General features: G+C 41.0%; 1 protein-coding gene across 1 annotated transcript in view; it reads left to right on the top strand.

The window, feature by feature from the left end:
• The first annotated feature begins 8,807 nt into the window (after window positions 1-8,807).
• Window positions 8,808-18,344, top strand: part of cox10 (cytochrome c oxidase assembly factor heme A:farnesyltransferase COX10) — a 130,344-nt gene continuing 120,807 nt past the window's right edge. The window contains exon 1 of the mRNA XM_078570680.1: window positions 8,808-8,927. Within this exon, the coding sequence (XP_078426806.1) occupies window positions 8,897-8,927 (31 nt within the window). The 5' untranslated portion in view covers window positions 8,808-8,896. The remainder of the gene's footprint in view (window positions 8,928-18,344) is intronic.

The following is an 18,344-nucleotide window of genomic DNA, read 5'->3' as shown; positions in this document are numbered from 1 at the left end:
GCCTGATGTTGTACCTGCATGCCCTCTTGCACTCTTCATTGAACCAGTGTTGATCCCCTGACTTGGTGGTAATGGTAGAGTGGCAGATATGCCGGGACATGAGGTTACAGATTGTGGTTGAGTACAATTCTGCCATGATGACCCACAGCATCTCATGGATGCCCAGTTTTGAGTTGTTAGGTCTGTTCGAAATCTACCCCATTTAGCATGCCACACAACACGATGGAGGGTATCCTCAATGTGAACACAGGACTTCGTCTCCACGACGATTATGCGGTTGTCACTCCTGCTGATACTGTCATGGACAGATGCATCTGCGGCAGGCAGGTTGGTGAGGACGAGGTCAAGTATGTTTTTCCCTCTTGTTGGTTCCCTCACCACCTGCCGCAGTCTAGCAGCTATGTCCTTTAGGTCTAGACCAGCTCAGTCAGTAGTGGTGCTACCAAGCCATTCTTGGTGATGGACATTGAAGCCCCCCACCCATAGAACATTCTGCACCCTTGCTACCCTCAGTGCTTCCTCCAAGTGGTGTTCAACATGGAACAGCACTGATTCATTGGCTGACGGTGGACGGTATGTGGTAAGCAGCAGGAGGTTCCCTTGCCCATGTTTGACCTGATGCCATGAGACTTCATGGTGTCCGGAGTCAATGTTGAGTCCTCCCAGTGCAACGCCCTTGCGACTGTATACCACTGTGCCTCCACCTCTGCTGGGTCTGTCCTGCCGGTGGGACAGGACATACCCAGCTCAGTGAGGTGGTATCTGGGACATTATCTGTGAGATATGAATCTGTGAGGGTGACTATGTCAGGCTGTTGCTTGACTAGTCTTTGAGACAGCTCTCCCAATTTTGGCACGAGCACCCAGATGTTAGCAAGGAGCACTTTGCAAGGTCAGCAGGGCTGAGTTTGCCATTGTCATTTCCGGTGCTAGGTCAATGCCGGGTGGTCCATCTAGTTTCATTCCACTGAGTGGCTTGCTAGGCCATTTAAGAGCCAACCACATTGCTGTGTGTCTGCAGTCACATAGAGGCCAGACCAGGTAAAGACAGCAGATTCCCTTCCCTAAAGGACATTAGTGAACCAAATGGGTTTTTACAACAATCGACAATGGTTTCATGGTCATCATTAGACTTTTAACTGAATGCAAATTCCACCATCTGCCATGCCGGGATTCAAACGCAGGTCCCCAGAGCATTACCCTGAATCTCTGGATTACTAGTTCAGCAACAATACCACTACGCCATTGCCTCCCTATACTCTATTGCCTGACCTAATCATGTAGCTCCTCCTTACCCATAACTCCAATAAATTTGTTTCTCGGAAGTTGATATCTCACTACAGAATAATGCTAGTTGATCTCCTGAGGTTGCACTTTGCTTCTTTTCCTTCTTCCCTTTTGTGGCTTTGCAATCACCTGTGTCCCTAATAATGCTGACATCTTTTCAAAGTTCATGCGTAATTTCATCCTACCTTACACTGTCTCTCATTCCAGGGCCATCATTATTGTTTTCTTCGGCACTATTGTCACTTTGTCACATAGATACGACTAGTATCAAAAGGCATCATTGCTTCCTGGGGAATTGCTGATCTTTCAAAAAGACCCACATTTCATTGCTATGATTAATGAAGAAACACTCCCCTGTGTAAATTTTAATCTTCCTCACTTGCACATAAACCAAAGTACACATTAGAATATAGTAATTACAAGAAATTAAACATACATTATGCTCCATATACTAGTTATACATACGCTGTACTGTAGCAAAAAAAAATGATTTTGTTTTCAGAATTGGGAAGATTAAATTCCGCCCTCCCCTGGATATGAGCCAGTGGTATTACACTCCAAACTGAGAGTTTGCTGGGTTAATGTTTTAATCATTTTGATGCAATAAATACACAACCAAGAAAAGAACCTAGTATTTCACTAAAATACAACCTTGAGCTCGCCTTCTAGCAGTCATCCAGGGCTTTATTATATCGTAAGTTTTGGTAATGAGAAACCTATTAACTTACTGGAGTATTTGGCTACAGTAGATCAATTATTGAAAAATGAGTGCCACTCTCAAAGAGTTTTAAAGGCAGTGCTCCCATGATAGCATCGTTAATTTAATGCATCCTGTTGAACTGAATCATCCAGACCAGGAAGGTTCCACATCTATCTCTGGTCCTTGGCTAATCTCAGCCATGACATTCAGGTTCACTGCACCTGCATTCGGCTTCAAGGCACGTAGGCTTTGGATAGGAATTTTAAAATGTTAGCTCCTGTTCACTTTCTAGTTATTCTGAAAATGTGGACATTGAGCAGGGAGAACCTTGCTTAATTTTGATTACCTCCCACATATACATCAGCAAACAACCTGCTGCCTTTTATGTAAGTTCATGTATGAAGGGTGGTCATCTGGCAATGGAGGGCAGCTTCTATCTGTGGAACTATATTACGTTTTAAAAATCATTCTTTGAGATATGGGTATAGAAACATAGAAAATTGTGTGCAAAAACAAAGCCCACCCAATAAAATCCAGAGGCTACAGATTACAATGTGAGAAAATCATTTGGTGCAGTTTCTTAGAGCAGTATACACAATTAAAGCAGACCAAAACTCTTGTTCATTCTCAGTAATTCCTCTAATCCAGGTCCAACTGCACTGACGTTGTGTGGAGGAGATTCAAAAACAATATAAAAAAATCAGTGTTCATGTTTATTATAGTATGCATTGTAATCTCATTATTATAACCTAACTTGGAGGGCAATCATAATCCACTTGAATTTAACTCATTATTTATTGAGATGGTCTCAGTCAATTACACTATTTGTTTAAATATTATATTTATTTGAAATAAACACTGATTATGAAATGTTTTTAATGTATGTTTACATTTGGTTTCACCATATACTATAACGTCTGCAGTCGAGAAATCTATGGTTTGGAAACACCAATTTTCCAGAAATTTTTTGAGTTGATCCAAGCAAATTGTGGCACCATTTTAGTGCAGTACTTTGGTAGCAGAAACATCGAAGATATTATATTTGGATTAGTAAATCATTTTTTCTTACTTCTTTATAATGTTTTATCAGTGTTTAATGTTTCAGGTAAATATTTACATCTAAGGGGCGGAATTATCCGTGCCCGCTGGCGTCGAGCGTACTCGGGAGTGTGAGCGGACAATATGGCGAAAAAGCCAAAAATTGGTTTCACAATGTCGTGAAACCAGTTTGCGATCATCCGCTCAGCCTGTCGATGGGGGGCCACATTTCCAGCCATCGGGCATCGGGAACCTCATTGTAATACATCTGCATATCATTATAAGGCTAGCCCTCCGGACTCTTTCCCGCAACCCCCTCCCCGCACCCCCGCCGCCCCACCGCTGCTAGATCGTCTGCCCACATTGGTGGGTTTCACAACTGCACATAAGTGATGTGCACCTGGCGAGCTGCACCGCATCACTTTTAGGGGGTCTCACAGGCAGGTCTCTACCTACTAGACCAGCCGTAAGGTGGGGGTGGCTTTGTAGGGCTGCAGGGCGAGGGCTTACTTGGGGAAGGGGGAGAAGTGGCCTCAGGCAAGGGAAGAGGCTGCAGGATGAGGCCTGTACTGAGGATGTATGGAGGCACAAGTTGATCTGTACAAGTGGCCTCAAGATGGTCAGGGCTGAGGAGGCTGTCTCCATAGCAGATGAGGCTATATGGAGATGTGAGGGTGTGTGTGAAAGAGTGAGTGGTGATGTCCCTTGAGCTGACAGTGAGTGAGATGCCAGTGAATGTGTGATGGGCTTGAGTGTGTGAGTTTAGAGTGATGAGATGGTTGCCTTACCCTGGTGGCACGGATGAGATCATTCATCCTCTATCTGCACTGGATGGCCAACCTCTTCTGTGCAGCATTGGCACTGATCACCACTGCCATTGCCTACCAAGCCGGAATAGTAATGTTGTTGCCCCGCCTGCGGGCAGAGTGGGGGTAGAGGACATCAGGGTGGGCCTCCACAGCATTCAAAAGGCGCTTGAGGGACGGGTCACTAAACCAGGGGGCTGCAGTCTTCTTGCCTTTCAGGGCCATGTCTTATTTGCAGCAATCCTGGGTTAGTGTGCACGCGGCTGTACTTTAAACGTGGCGCCCGGCATGATAAGGCAGCGAGGTGACGGTGTGGTGGGCGAATCAGAGTCAGCCCGTCATGGAAACGGCGTGTTTCCAGGGAGTGCATAATTAATGCAGCAGGTTTGGGAAGATACGGCGTGAAAAGCCGCCACTGTGGCCTGCGGGTAAAAAGTTGTTTTACCCACCCACTACTGCACTGAGTGCAAATCTGGGACGATTCCGCCCACGGTGTTTTCCAGTTCACACACTTGTAGTTAGACATCTTGATATCATTCCATAATCCAGAAAATTCCGAAATCTGGAAATGACTTGGTCCCAAACATTCCGGACTGGAGAGGTTACTGTGTATTAGGTTAATGTGATTGCAATAAACAACATTTAATTTTCATTTCAGTTTGAATTTTGAAAAAGGGCTGATAAATAGCAAGTATTAAATCAGCCATTCTTCATGACTGATCCATCTGTAAATATTGACACACCCTGAGAAATTCCATGCCCAACATCTGAAAGACATGCCCGCTATGCAAAGAGCTATTGTTGCACATGACATTTCTTAACATGCGTAACCTCAACATCTCAATGTGGATTTCCAGATGTGCTTTTTGGAGCCAAAACCCTTCCCATCATCTTCTCAACAACAAATTCTTGCCAAATGGCACACATTTCCTACCCACAACAATCTTATTGCTGTAACATGCTCTTAAGGCTTCCCACTAAGATAATACTAGGTAACACCTGGTGATAAAGCTGGCTGTAAAATTCCAATAGGAAAACTGAGAAAATGAAACTGCATATAATGTATAGGGAGCATGAGTGCAAGTTATGAAAACATAGCGTTAGGCTCAGTAGGAAGTTCCCTTTGTCATAGAGAATCGTTGAATTCTGGAATTAGTTACCGGTGCATGTGAATTTGCTGTAAGTGATCAAAAGAGAACTTGATGAGATCCTTTGAATGGAAGGCACCTTGAGTTAAAAAGGTAGGCAGTTAAAAGTCACAGTGATCTGTTGGAGCTTGTTTAATTGCCAGAGAGAAGGGGTTGGCAAGAAGATTCCCAGAGATTTTTTTCCTATATTGGCTTAAGGCTTCTTCTTTGCCTCGCCTAGAAGATTGTGTCCATGGGAAGTAAGAGTGGAGGTTGAAATGGGATGTGTTTAATGGTATCTGTAGATTCCATCACAGGTGGCAGCTGAACTGTTTCAAAACATTTTTGTACTTCTATATGTTCATAGTTTAATTTCTGCATTAAATCAAAGAGTAACATGTTCCTGATTTGGAATGATATAATTCCACTCTGTAACACACTATCCACTATCAGTTTCGCTATATAATGAGAAAGTTTGATCTTTGATGAGTGATGGTACATACAAACATATGAAATAGGAACAGAAGTAGGTAATTTGGCCCCTTGAGCCTGCTCAGCCATTCAATAAGATCATGGCTGATCTGTTTGTATTTCTAATTCCACATTCCCATCTACCCCCAATAACCTTGGATTCCCTTGCCTAACAAGAATCTATCTACCTCCTCCCCAAAGATATTCAATGAATCTGCCTCCACTGCCTTCTGAGGCAGAGAGTTCCTAAGTCGCACAACCCTCTGAGATTAAAAAATTCTCCTCATCTCTGTACTAAAAGGGCACCACAAATTTTAAAACAGTGCCCCCTAGTTCTAGATTCACCCACAAGAGGAAACATCATTTCACCATCCACCTTGTCAAGACTGTTCAGAATCTTATATATTTCAATCAAGTCATTGTCACTCTTCTAAACTCCAGTGGAATCAAGCCCAACCTGTCCAACCTATCCACATAACACAACTGACTTATTCCAGGTATCAATCTAGTAAACCTCCTCTAAACCACCTCCAATGCAATTACACCACTCATTAAATAAGGAGACCAAAGCTGCACACACTATTCGAGATGTGGTCTCGCCAATGCCCTGTATAACTGAAGCATAACGTCCTTAGTTTTATGTTTAATTCCTCTCATAATAAAGGATAGCATTCCATTAGCCTTCTTAGTTACTTGCTGTACCTGCGTACTAACCTTTTGTGACTCATGCACTAGAACACCTAGATCCCTCTGCAACTCAGAATTCTGCATTCATTCTCCATTTAAGTAATACTCTTCTTTTTTATTCTTCCTGCCAAAGTAGACAACTTCACATTTTCCCACATGATACTCCATCTGCCAGATTTTTGCACACTCACTCAGCCTATCTATATCTGTCTGCAACCTCCTTATGTCCTCTTCTCAACATATTTTCCTACCTATCTTTGTCATCTGAAAATTTAGTTATAATGCCTTCACTCCCCTCATTTAAGTCATTGATATAAATTGTAAAATATTGAGGCCCCAGCACAGACCCCTCCGGGACTCCACTCGTTACATCCTGCCAATCAGAAAATGACCCATTTATACATACTCTCTGTTTTCTGCCAACTAGCCAATCTTCTATCCAATTGCTAATATGTTATCCCCAACACCATAAGCTTTTATCGTCCACAATAACCTTTGATATGGTATCTTATCAAATGCCTTCTGAAAATCCAAGTACAGTACATTTACAGGCTCCCCTTTATCCACGGTGCAAGTTACTCCTTCAAAGAACTGCAATAAATCGGTTAAACATGATTTCCCTTTCACAAAACTATGCTGGCTCTTCCCAATTACCTTGAGTTTTTCTAAGTGCCCGGCTATAACCTCCTTAGTGATCGAATCTAGTACCTTCCCCACGACAAACGTCAGGCTAACTGGCCTATAGTTTCCTGATTTCTGCCTTCCTCCCTTCTTGAATAGAGGGGTTATATTTACTACTTTCCAGTCTGATGGAACATCAGTAAAATGCTGTAACCGACTATTTACTTGCATTCAAGTGCCTGAGGATTCCAAGTTATCCAAAAATAGATTAAGGAACATTAGCAAAAATTTTTGAAAAAAAGGAAAATTGTAAAAAAAAAGCACTAAAAATAGCACATGCTTGTAACTTGTATTATTTGCGAACATTTTGCATTGGTGGGAGCCAACAATATTGTTTAAAAACACTTTCTGTGTGTTTTATTTAGTGATTTTTAAAATATATACTTTTGTATTTATTAAATGACATGCAAAAAGTTGTAAATTCAAACATATGTAAGGTACTATTTACTAAAAAATGGTCTTAAAAATTGCAATTTTAGTTAAGTGTCCTCAATGATAAATATCTAAACTAGCTCAGTTCTTGAAAAGATTCTTAATAGACAACACAAATGAAAGATCTCCCCTCTTCCATCAGTGGTAGATCTGTTTGCTGCCAGAGATATTTCCATGTCAGGAGAAACTTCGTGCGAACCCAAAATGCCAAATGCTTATGATGGGGCCTACAGCTGAACAATTATAACCCATCTTTTCTCTTGAAAGATGTGGCCTTGCTTACTGTATGATTGCATTTTGTATTTTTTATTGGATATGCTGTATGAACACTGTTACTTACCTGGGTGACCTTGGGACATAGGCAAATGTTCATTTGAAGGCCCTGCAACTGGTGGAATGTCTTACAGATACTGTTAACAAAATTGTTTTAGTTGGGAATGTTCACTTTGCTTTTGTCAGAACTTTGGTTGCTTTGAGTTTCTTTTAGTTGAACATGTTTTGTTTTCCTATATTAGTGGTGCCCTAAATGCAGGGGTGCCAACTCTTATGAAATAAAATAAGGGACACTTCAATCGTGGGACTGAGAGGTTACAGGGTTTGCTGGTGACCAGCTGAGCAGGGTGGTGAGTGGCGGTTGTTTAAAGCTATCAAAACTCACAACCTATCTTGTGGAGTCACAACATTATCATCCCTCTGTTCTGAAGAAGAGCCATGTTGACTTAAAACATTAACTCTGTTTCTCTTTCACAGGTGCTACCAGACCTGCTGAGGTCCAGAAGTTTCTGCTTTATTTCATATTTCCAGCAACCACACCATTTTGCTTTTATTGCCATCTCTCTGCTGGGTGACTCACAGACTTGCAGCCCTGCTGAAACCACTCAGCCACTGAACTGAGATTCCCAGGCTCAGCGGCCCATGTTCTAGAAATACGGGACAACAGGTGTCCCTTCAGCAGGGTGACCAACCATCCTGGACTTTATAGGATGGTCCTGTAACTGGGCCGACTGTCCCGTGTCCAGGTTCCTTGAGGCTGGAACACCGTTTATCTTGTAATTTTGCCCCTGCCTTCACAGCTCTGGCATCACCCTCTCCCCCCTCCCCCTCTACAGATCCGCACCCTTAAATTTTTCTCTGCGAGTTGGTCACCCTGCCCTTAAGGGGCGTGGGACAAAGAGTCAAAATAAGGGACAGTCTCTTAAAATAAGAGATAGTTGGTCACCCTGCCCTAAATGAAATATTGGTGGTGCTGGATCTTGTTGGTTGAGGCTAGGGGGCAATCCTAGGACACTTTGTGGTCCATCCAAATTGACCTAAACAAGGTGCAGCATGATTTATTATTTATATTTATTATTATTAGATTATTTATATTTATCATTACATTTATAGTAATATATTATTGTATTGATAAAGTACCAATTATAGTGAGTGGGCCAAAACCTCCCACCTGGATGGAGCTCTGGGGATGGAACAAGGACTTGTCTCCGCAGGGCTGGGCCCGGTTGCCATGACAGCGCGGCGCCAGCCAATCCCCGAGCTCCAACTGCGACCGGAAACGGAAACCCGGAAGTGCTCGTGGAGCGGGAGGTCAGGGAGCGGGGCAAGATGGCGGCGTGCAGTACGTGAGTGTGAGAGGGGCCGGCTCACGGGCCTCTCTCCGATAAAGAGACCATGTACAGTGTGTTTTGTCGGCTCTTACCAGGTACGTGTCCGGTTAACAGGGCGAGAGGAATGATCTGCAAGTTGCCTGGAGCGGAAAACAAAGCGAAGGACAATAAAACAGTTGTGTTATGCCCTGGCTCCCTTTCCGGTTGACCCTGTTAACCTTGAATTGAGGAAGACGAAACCCTGCGACCGACCGCAGGAAAAGTTCGGTTCGAACTGTCGGTTCTTTCACCCTTAAATAATGTTTAACATGAAGTCCACTGGGCAGAGACTTTATCCTAAAGGCCGACTTAAACCACACACAATGCGAGGGTTAAAGTAAATAGGCCCCCGAGTGAGGGTCTCCTGTGGATTGGATTGAAAATGACCTCTATGATTAGATTTCCCATTACTTTAAATGCATCATTCCTGAGAACAGCCCATTGCCACGCCTCCCCCAGGGGTTTCTTTAAAATTGGGGTTTTCTGTATTCATTGCACATTTTCTTTTCAAAGGGAATTAAACTCTGATTAGCAGTAACAGACTCGTTTTTGTTCCATCAATTGCTGGTAATTAATAACCACAGTATATATTGATTACTGCTATATATTTTCTTTTTAAGTGCTTGACAGTTAAATCTGATTTCTATTTTGGTTAAAAGTTCAAACATTATTCCTAAATAAATAGCAGATAACTGCATTTAAAGATTGAGCTTTGAAGTATTGGAAATGATCAAATTTTACAATTATTAAAATTCTATATGGGGAATGCCTCCTTTCTCTTTTCATTTCATCTTGGCTTCAGTCTTTCACAATACCACAAGGAATGCCATATTCAGCAAATGATAATGTATATAATCTGTCAGAGACTGATGTAGCATAGCGAACTCCATTTTATTGAATGGTTTCCTCTTGGGCTGTATTAACTTGCATTTATGTAGTCAATTTATTAGTATATTGGACAACCTTGTGATAAGATTTTTCATAACCTGATGGCAATAAGCAGCGCTGATTCACTTCCTATTCATAAAATTATTGGAGCAGAACTTCATGGGATCACAAAGGGGAGCATTCCATATTAAATGTCTGTTATTGGACACTGCTTCCATGCAACAGTTTTAAGCTATTGCTCAAACCATGAACAGTGTGAGTGACATATTGATAACAGTACATGTATCTATAACATTTGCAGAATATGATCATTTAGTAAAATACAATTCCCTTTTAAATAATGTTCTAAAATTCAAAAGAAATCAAAAGTCCAGATTTTCTATAACCCGAGATGTTTGTTTACATTTAAAATTTGTAGCACCTATCTAATATTTTACTCGGTATTAAACGTTTGTTTCTTGAAAAGGTAATTTTTATCAAAACAGCATCCAACTTAAAAAAGATTGAAAGTGCTATAATTTCTCAAAGCACTATCTTCTCAGTAGTTCAAATGTATTGGCTTGGGAATGCGAACTATTTCCTAGTCTAACTGAGCTCGTTTTAATTTAGGGCCATTAACAGAGTGGAATAATGCATTTTAAACGTAATTTTAAATTGTGTTTTTAATTAGTATTTGTTTTCAAACAGTACATTTTAAATACAGTTTTGTATATAATTGTGGATGACATGCAGTACAGTGCTTTTAATGCCTCAGGCTCCTGATTTGCCCTATTATCTAGTACTCTATCTGCTGCTCCACTGAGCACCTGATGTAGTGATTAACGATGTTGTGATAACCATGAAAACACAGCTACTGACTTGAGCCTGTTATTTCTGCATGGGTAAGGTAATTAAAATTTGTAGATGACACAAAACTTGGAACTCTTGTGAGCTGTGAGGGGGATAGTGTTAGATTTCAAGGGTGCTTAGGCTGATGAAATGGCGGATGAAATTTAATGCAGAGAAATGTGAAGTGATATATTTTGGGAAGGGAGGCAATATAACTCAAGGGTACAATTCTAAAGTGGGGTGAAGGAGTAGAAGAGGGGTCTGAGCTATATGTGCACAAGCCGTTGAAATCATATGGGATCCCATACTTTATAAATAGGGGCACAGAGTACAAAAGCAAAGAAGTTATGATGACACTGATTTGGCCTCAACTGGAGTATTGTGTCCATCTCTGAGCACCGCAATTTAAGAAGGATTAAAAGCCTTAAGAGATGGTGCAGATAAGATTTATGAGAATGATTCCAAGGATGAAGGACTTCAATTACATGGATAAATTTGAGAAGCTGGGTTTGTTCTCCTGAGAGAAGGTTGAGAGGAGATTTGATGGGGGTGTTTGAAATAATGAGAGGTCTAAATGGAGTAGGTGAGGAGAAACTGTTCCTATTAGTGGAAGGATTGAGAACCAGAGGATACTGAACCAATGTTGGCATGAGGAAAAACCTTTTTATATAATGAGTGCTTAGGCTCTGCAATGTACTTTCTGACTGTGTTGGAGATACCAATAGATTCAATCATGGCTTTTGTAAGCGAATTGATCTAGCACCTGAAAAGGAAAAAGTGCAGGAATGTAGGGAAACGGTAGGAGAGTGAGACTAGCTGATTGCCCTTGCGGAGAGCTGACAGGGACACATGAAGCCAAATGATGGTCTCCTATCCTGTCACCATTCTATGATTCTAAGCATTGACAGAAATGACTTTTTTGGATGAGATGTTAAATACGGGACTTGTCCACTGTCTCCTGCATGTAAATGATCCTTTAATATTACGCAACGGAAAGCAGGGGTGTTTCCCAGAGTTCTGGCGGACGGCTATTATAGTGTTTGTCGGGCCTTACTGTGTGCAACTTTTCTGATGCATTTGCCTATGTTACAACAGTGATTGTACTGTAAAAGCACTTAAAAATGGAAATGCTGGGGATATTCAACAGTTTTGGCAGCATCTGCGGAGAGAAACAAAGTTAACATTTCAGGTGGACGACCTTCCACCAGTTCTTATGAAAGGTCACAGACCTGAAGCATTAATTCTGTTTGTCTCTCCACAGATGCTGTGTATTTCTGGCATTTTCTGTTTTTATTTCAGATTTCCAGCATCTACAGTATTTTGCTTCTGTTTTAAAAGTACATAATTGGCTGCATCATGTTAAATGTTCCAAGGTCATAAAAGGGGCTGTATCAACATCCTGGGTGTTACCATTGACCAGAAACTGAACTGGACTAGCCATGTAAATACTGTGGCTACAAGGGCAGGTCAGAGGCTGGGAATTCTGTGGAGAGTAACTCACCTCCTGACTCCCTAAAGCCTGTCCATCAGCTTCAAGGCACAAATGAGGAGTGTGATGGAATACTCGGCACTTGCCTGGATGAGTGCAGCTCCCACAATGCTGAAGATGCTTGACACCATCCAGGACAAAGCAGCCTACTTGATTGGCACCCCATCCCCACCTTAAATATTCACCCCTTTCACCAGCGATATACAGTGACAGTAAGGTGTACCATTTACAAGATATGCTGCAGCAACTCACCAAGGCTCCTTTGATTGCACCTTCCGAATCCTTGATCTCTACCACCTGTAAGGACAAGAGCAACGGATGCATGAGAACACCACCAACTGCAAGTCCCCCTCCAAGCCCCACATCATCCTGACTTGGAAATATATTGCCGCACCTTCACTGTCACTGGGTCAAAAGCCTGGAAATTCCTCCCTAACAGCACTGTGGGTGCAGCAGTTCGAGCAGGGAGCTCACCACCACCTTTTCAAGGGCAGTTAGGGATGGGTAATAAATGCTGGCCAAGCCAGCAATCCCCACATCCCATGAAAGATATAAAAAAAACAAGTTGATTCTCTAGAATTAACTTTAGCGCAGTAAATGTTAACTGAAGTGTGAAATGTAGTGGAGAAGAATATCGTATGGTATTTCCATGCTTCTTACACACTGAATCAGAATCGCTATATGTATTGTCAAATTGAACTCAACAAAATTTTTAGGAAATGCGATAAAATCTCAGAACTGAAGGAGCTCAAATTGCATTAGAGTAGGTTTTTCTCATCCTCTTTCAATTCTGTGTTTCCGATGAATGTGGCCTGCTGATTGGAATCTGTCAGTGCTATTCTTAATCTTCCTGCTTGGATATGTGGTTTGTTTCCAGTCAATTTTGGGGGGCAATTTTCTTCTTCCGTAGGAATTTGCCAGGCCTGCATTCAATCCTTCAATATTGATTCTATAATAATATATTTGATAGCAACTGACCATTATTAATACTGTTCTAGATGCTATATCTCATTGTACACCATAACCCTGGTAATGTCCTGAAGTTAAGTTTTAATTCTTTTTGTTTTTGGAGAGGCAAGAGTGAGGCTTTTGTGCTGTTCATTCCATTCTCTTTTTCTGACAGACTGGATCAATAAACAGCTATTAGGTCTGTGCCAGTGATGTTCTCAAATCTTGCCTAAGAAATGCTGTGTGTGGTCCAGGTTGATTGTTTTGATTTTCATTTTCCGAGCAGTTTAAATTATTATTTTCAATCTTTATATTATTTTCAATCTTTATATTTTAAGAACAGTGAGTTATTTATTATAGTAATGAATATGACGACCTGTGATGAAATAGTGTGTTGTGGCCCATTTTCTGTACCCTCTTGCTCCCCCTCTAAAGGTACTGTTACCAAAGATACAGCCAAATTAAAGTCATGATTTTTTTCATGTGGGCAGTCCACATACAACCACTTAATGGCACAAAGGGCTGCATCAACCTTTTAATCCAAAGAGACTAAATAGAATGATGCAGTTTAAGCTGGATAGGAAGGTTCTTCATTTTCTTTTGTGTGTCTACGTTTGAATGGGATAATCTGATTCTGATTTTATCTTATATCCTAACATCTTATGATATGTATCCAGCTGGGTGCCAATGCTTACCACATACATTTATTAAGATTTTTGTAACAATTACATGGTATAAAGTGAATAAAACATTTTCTGGGTTTTAGTTTACAGAACGCTTTCCCAATTTAGCAATATTTAGCCAAATTTAATTACAGTGTGTTCTCCGAAGACTAGCCACTAAATCATAATGATGCTAATATAGAAGAGATAGTAAAGGACAGTGATTATCACACTGTCCTTTCACCTATGGATTAGCAAGTTAAATTCAGACCAAATTGATGGGCTAGATGTCTCATCTCTGTAACAGTTATGAGAATACAATTTAAAATAGATTTGGGCTGTTTCAACCCAGTTACTGATAGTATAGGTTTTAACATAAAGTTGGCCAATTAGTACTATTTGCACTAAATTAGTCTCACACAAAAGGCCATGAGAATGGTTAATTTGAGAAATGAAAATGTTGTTCTGATGAAATGAGGTGCTTGGTGATTGGATATGATAGGTAGTTAAACCTTGGCTGTTTGTGTCTAATAATTGAATGTGTGAAGGTCTAGGATATAGCCTCTTGGTAAATCTTGAGTGATGAAATTTCAATTTTTGAATGTACTGTGTCATGGAAATTAGTAACTAGACAATGGAAAGGAGACCAATTGGAGAATGAGTCATCTCTCTGATGCAACAAATAGCTCATTGACAGTGGTGACTGCTGGCTGTCTGCCTGGCCTTGTCAACAGGAAGTAGTTCAAGGAAACCTGAACAGGGGCAAAAAACGAATGCAACAAAGTTGTGGGAAACAGGGTGAGTGAGTTGCAGTTGGTATATAATGTCACAATGTATGTATTATCTGATTGTGTTTTAATCCTTTTTAATTTTGTGAGGATGTTAGCAAAGATACTCAGTTTAGAGCCTGGATGCAACTCATTAATTCCTCTATGTGCTGGAATATGCAGCTGTCTTGGCACTTCTGATGACCTGTAAGGTACTGGATGTCTAGACAATGGTTAAGGATAGTTTTTGTGAGTCACTGTGTATGTAATAGTTTGGCTTCTAATTGGCTGTCATTTTAGTTACTCACTTCTGTGATGTCCAGTTGCCTAATGATCAATTTTATATAAGATTTTCTTTGCAGTTAAATATGTGTAAAGAGCCTATTTTATTCTTCTTGGACTGTGGCTTTAAAATTAGACTGTGGCTTTAAAAACTCCCATGGCTGCTGTTGAAAGACATGTTCACCGGAATAGGATGAGGAATATCTACAATGTTGCTATCCTGGAACACAGTGTGCCATAAAAGAACAGAAAGGTGCCAGAAAGGAGCCCTGGACTAAGGGGAACAGCCTGATGACAGCATTTTAACTGGTTCCTGACCAGGTGGATTTTGTGTGGTAACAATGCAGGTAGTACAGCTCCTAGCCTGCAAAGAGGGAAGACCTAAAACTTGTCTCTCCTATGTTTGTAAGATTCCAGTTATTCTGCCATAATAACTAGCTGGCTATTCTTCATATCTCTGTAACCTGTTTTCTCTGAAAACCCTGTCGAGAGGAAAAGGAGAAAAATTACCTGTAGTCCTGACCAGATGGCCAGGGTTTTGTGTGGTAACAGTGCAGGCAGTACAGCTCCTAGCCTGCAAAGAGGGAAGATCTAAAACCTGTCTCTCCTGTGTTTGTAAGATTCCAGTAATTCTGCCATGGTAGCTAGCTGGCTATTCCTCACATCTCTGTAACCTGCTGTCTCTGAAAACCCCTGTCAAGAGGAAAAGGGGAAAAAATCACCAGTACAGACATTGTAAAGCAAGTTTTTCAACCAGTGAACCACAGACTGAAAGTGCTGGGCGACCACCTCATGTCATCAACAACAAACTGTCAGTCTACTCTTCTAGAGAAAAGTGTCCCAGCTTCAATCTTCCCCAATATGTAATTCTAGTAAATTCCCTTGACCTTCTCCACTGCTTCTATATCCTTTTTACAGCACGGAGACCTGCGCTGTTCAGAAAAAGTGTGATCTAACCAAGGCACTATACAAGCCTAACATAACTTCTCTGCTTTTCAATTCTGTCCCTCGAGAAATGAGCCCCAGTGCTTCAATTGTTCTTTTTTAAATGGTCTTTTTAATTTGCATTGCTACTTTGTGATTTGTATATCTACCAGTGTCTACTACTACTCTGTCTTTTTTTTCCCCCTATTTGAATTTTCTTTGCTGTCTAGAAGCACTGCCAATGGCCCGGCTTGAAATAACATCACTTTCACTTCTGTTGTCTTTTAGATGACACACTAAACTGAGGTCCTGCCTGACCTTTCAGCTGCATGTAAAATATTCCTTGGCACTGCTTGAAGAGGTTCTCCTGGTGTCCTGGCCAACTTTCATCCCTCCACAACACTGCCAGAAACAGATTAACAAATCGTTTATCTCCTTTGCTGCTTGTGGTATTTGCATGTGCAAAATAGGCATTTACCGACACAGTAACTACGCTTCAAAAGTAAATTCAAATGCTGTGAAGCACTTTGAAACGTCCTGAGAATGTGATAACAGCGCTTTATCAATGCATGCTCTTTTCTGAAGTCAAGTAGAGGGAATAGCTGAGTATATTGTTCCTGTCCCAGTGTAACATGCTGCCAAGGAAATGGGGTTAGACAGCAGCAAAATGGGAACTTCAACTGCAGCCTTCTGTCCTGGCTCAGCTCCCAGACATTATAACGATATGTAGCAATATGTTAAATTTTCCCTTCTAAAACCAATTTTTTCCAGAGTTTCTGGTTTGGCAGCATTGGAGTTAGAATAGCTGGATTGAATATTGTACTGTTAACAAATGAATCATGGCAGGACGGCCCTTTCGTTTCCCACATCACTTCTGAATGTCCGGTTGTCTAGCACGTCTGTGTAATTGGTGCCAAAAGGCTACATAGGCACTCAGAATTAAGTACTGTGTTTGTGGCGAGCTTCTGCTAAATTTTTGTGTGGAGCATGAATAATGAAAAAAATTGATCTGCATTTGTAAGATTCAAAACAAATCCCCCTTGAAATCTTTTTTTTGATGCGTTTGCATTAAAACAAGTGCATCAGTGTTCTGGAAAATTGAGTAAATTGTTGTTTAAGTGATTTTCTTGTGATAAATGTGCAGGACATTAAAGTAATGCATCGATGGTCTAATGATTTGTGAGTTTTCTGTTAAAGGAAATTAGGTGTAAATATCTTAATTGGTTACTTGAATTAATGTTTTCTTAGGTAAGGGAAATGTCTGAAATGGAAGATGGATTATCTTGTCACATATTGAATTAAGTCACTGGTATGAAAACAGCATTTTCTGTGCTGGTTACAGATTATATTTACACAGGGCAAAAGCGAATTGTAACCATCTGTATTTTGGACACTTCTTAGTCCATGCAATTAATTGCAATGTTTTATATTTATTATGGATAGGAGTGCCACAACTGGATGGTCATTTTTTTTTGAAATTATGCTTCTTAGAATGTAACAAGCTGCAGAAAAAGAGTTTGTCTATCCATGAATTAATATTGTAAGCAAACAGCCAAAAAATGTTTTGCTTGCAAACCCCAGTGGTATTGGGTAGTTCTAAGGTAAGGCATGTTTGTTATAGTTTTATTAAAACATCAGTTTAAAATCGTACCACCTGCCTTGGTATCATGCATATTTGATTTGTAGAAGAGTAATTCTATTAATTAGTGTTCAATCCTTGATTGGTTGTCACAGATGAATATATGTGCAACTCATCATATTAAAGAATATTCAGTAGGTGGCACTGATCTGCAAGGCTATAATCCATTTACCACGGATCCAATAATCTCTCATACCAAAGTTGGGGGCAGCGGAGAGAGGAGAATGTAGCTTGAACATTAACCCTGGAAGTTCTCAACATTGACTCTGGACCACGTGAAGTCCCAAGGCTTCAGGTCAAACATAGGCATGAAATCTTCTGCTGATTATTACCTACCACCCTGCCTCAGCTGATGAATCAGTCCTCCTCCACGTTGAACACCACTTGGAAAAGCACTGAGGTTAGCAAGGGCACAGAGTACTTTGGTATCCATTGCTAAGAGTGCTTGGAAGCACTACTTACCAAGCTGGTCAAGACCTGAAAGATGTATCTGCCAGAATGGGCCTTTGACAGGTGGTCAAGGTACCAACAAGAAGCAAGTCTTCTTGACACATCCTCAGCAATCTACCGGTTGCACTTGTAACTGCCCGTAGCAGTATTGGTAGGGGTGACCAGTCCTTATGGTGATAAAGTTCTGACTTCACACTGAGGATCATGATATTTGGCACTATCACTGTGCTAAATGGAGTAAATTCAGAACAGCTCAAAATTTGGCATCCATGAGGCACCGTGGGCCATAAACAGCAGCAGAATTTTATTGGACCGCAATCTGTAACTCTTGGCCCAGCATATCCCTCAATCTACCGTTACTGTCAAACCAGGGGACCAACCCTGGTTCAATGGGGAGTGTAGGAGAGCTTGCAGCACTAGATAAACCTAAAAATGAGGTGCCAACCCAATAAAGCTACAACACAGGTCTACATGTATTCTAAACAGTGGAAGCAGCATGTTATAGATGGAGCTAAGTGGTCCCACAACCAAGAAATAGGATCTAAGTTCTGCAGTCCTGCACATCCAGTCGTCAATGGTGGTGGACAATTAAACAA

The sequence above is a fragment of the Cetorhinus maximus genome, chromosome 24 (genome assembly GCF_964194155.1).
Source record: "Cetorhinus maximus chromosome 24, sCetMax3.hap1.1, whole genome shotgun sequence".
In the NCBI taxonomy this organism is placed as follows: Eukaryota; Metazoa; Chordata; class Chondrichthyes; order Lamniformes; family Cetorhinidae; genus Cetorhinus; species Cetorhinus maximus.
The sequence above is the reverse complement of the archived record's forward strand: the minus strand, read 5'-3'. Positions and strand labels throughout refer to the sequence as shown.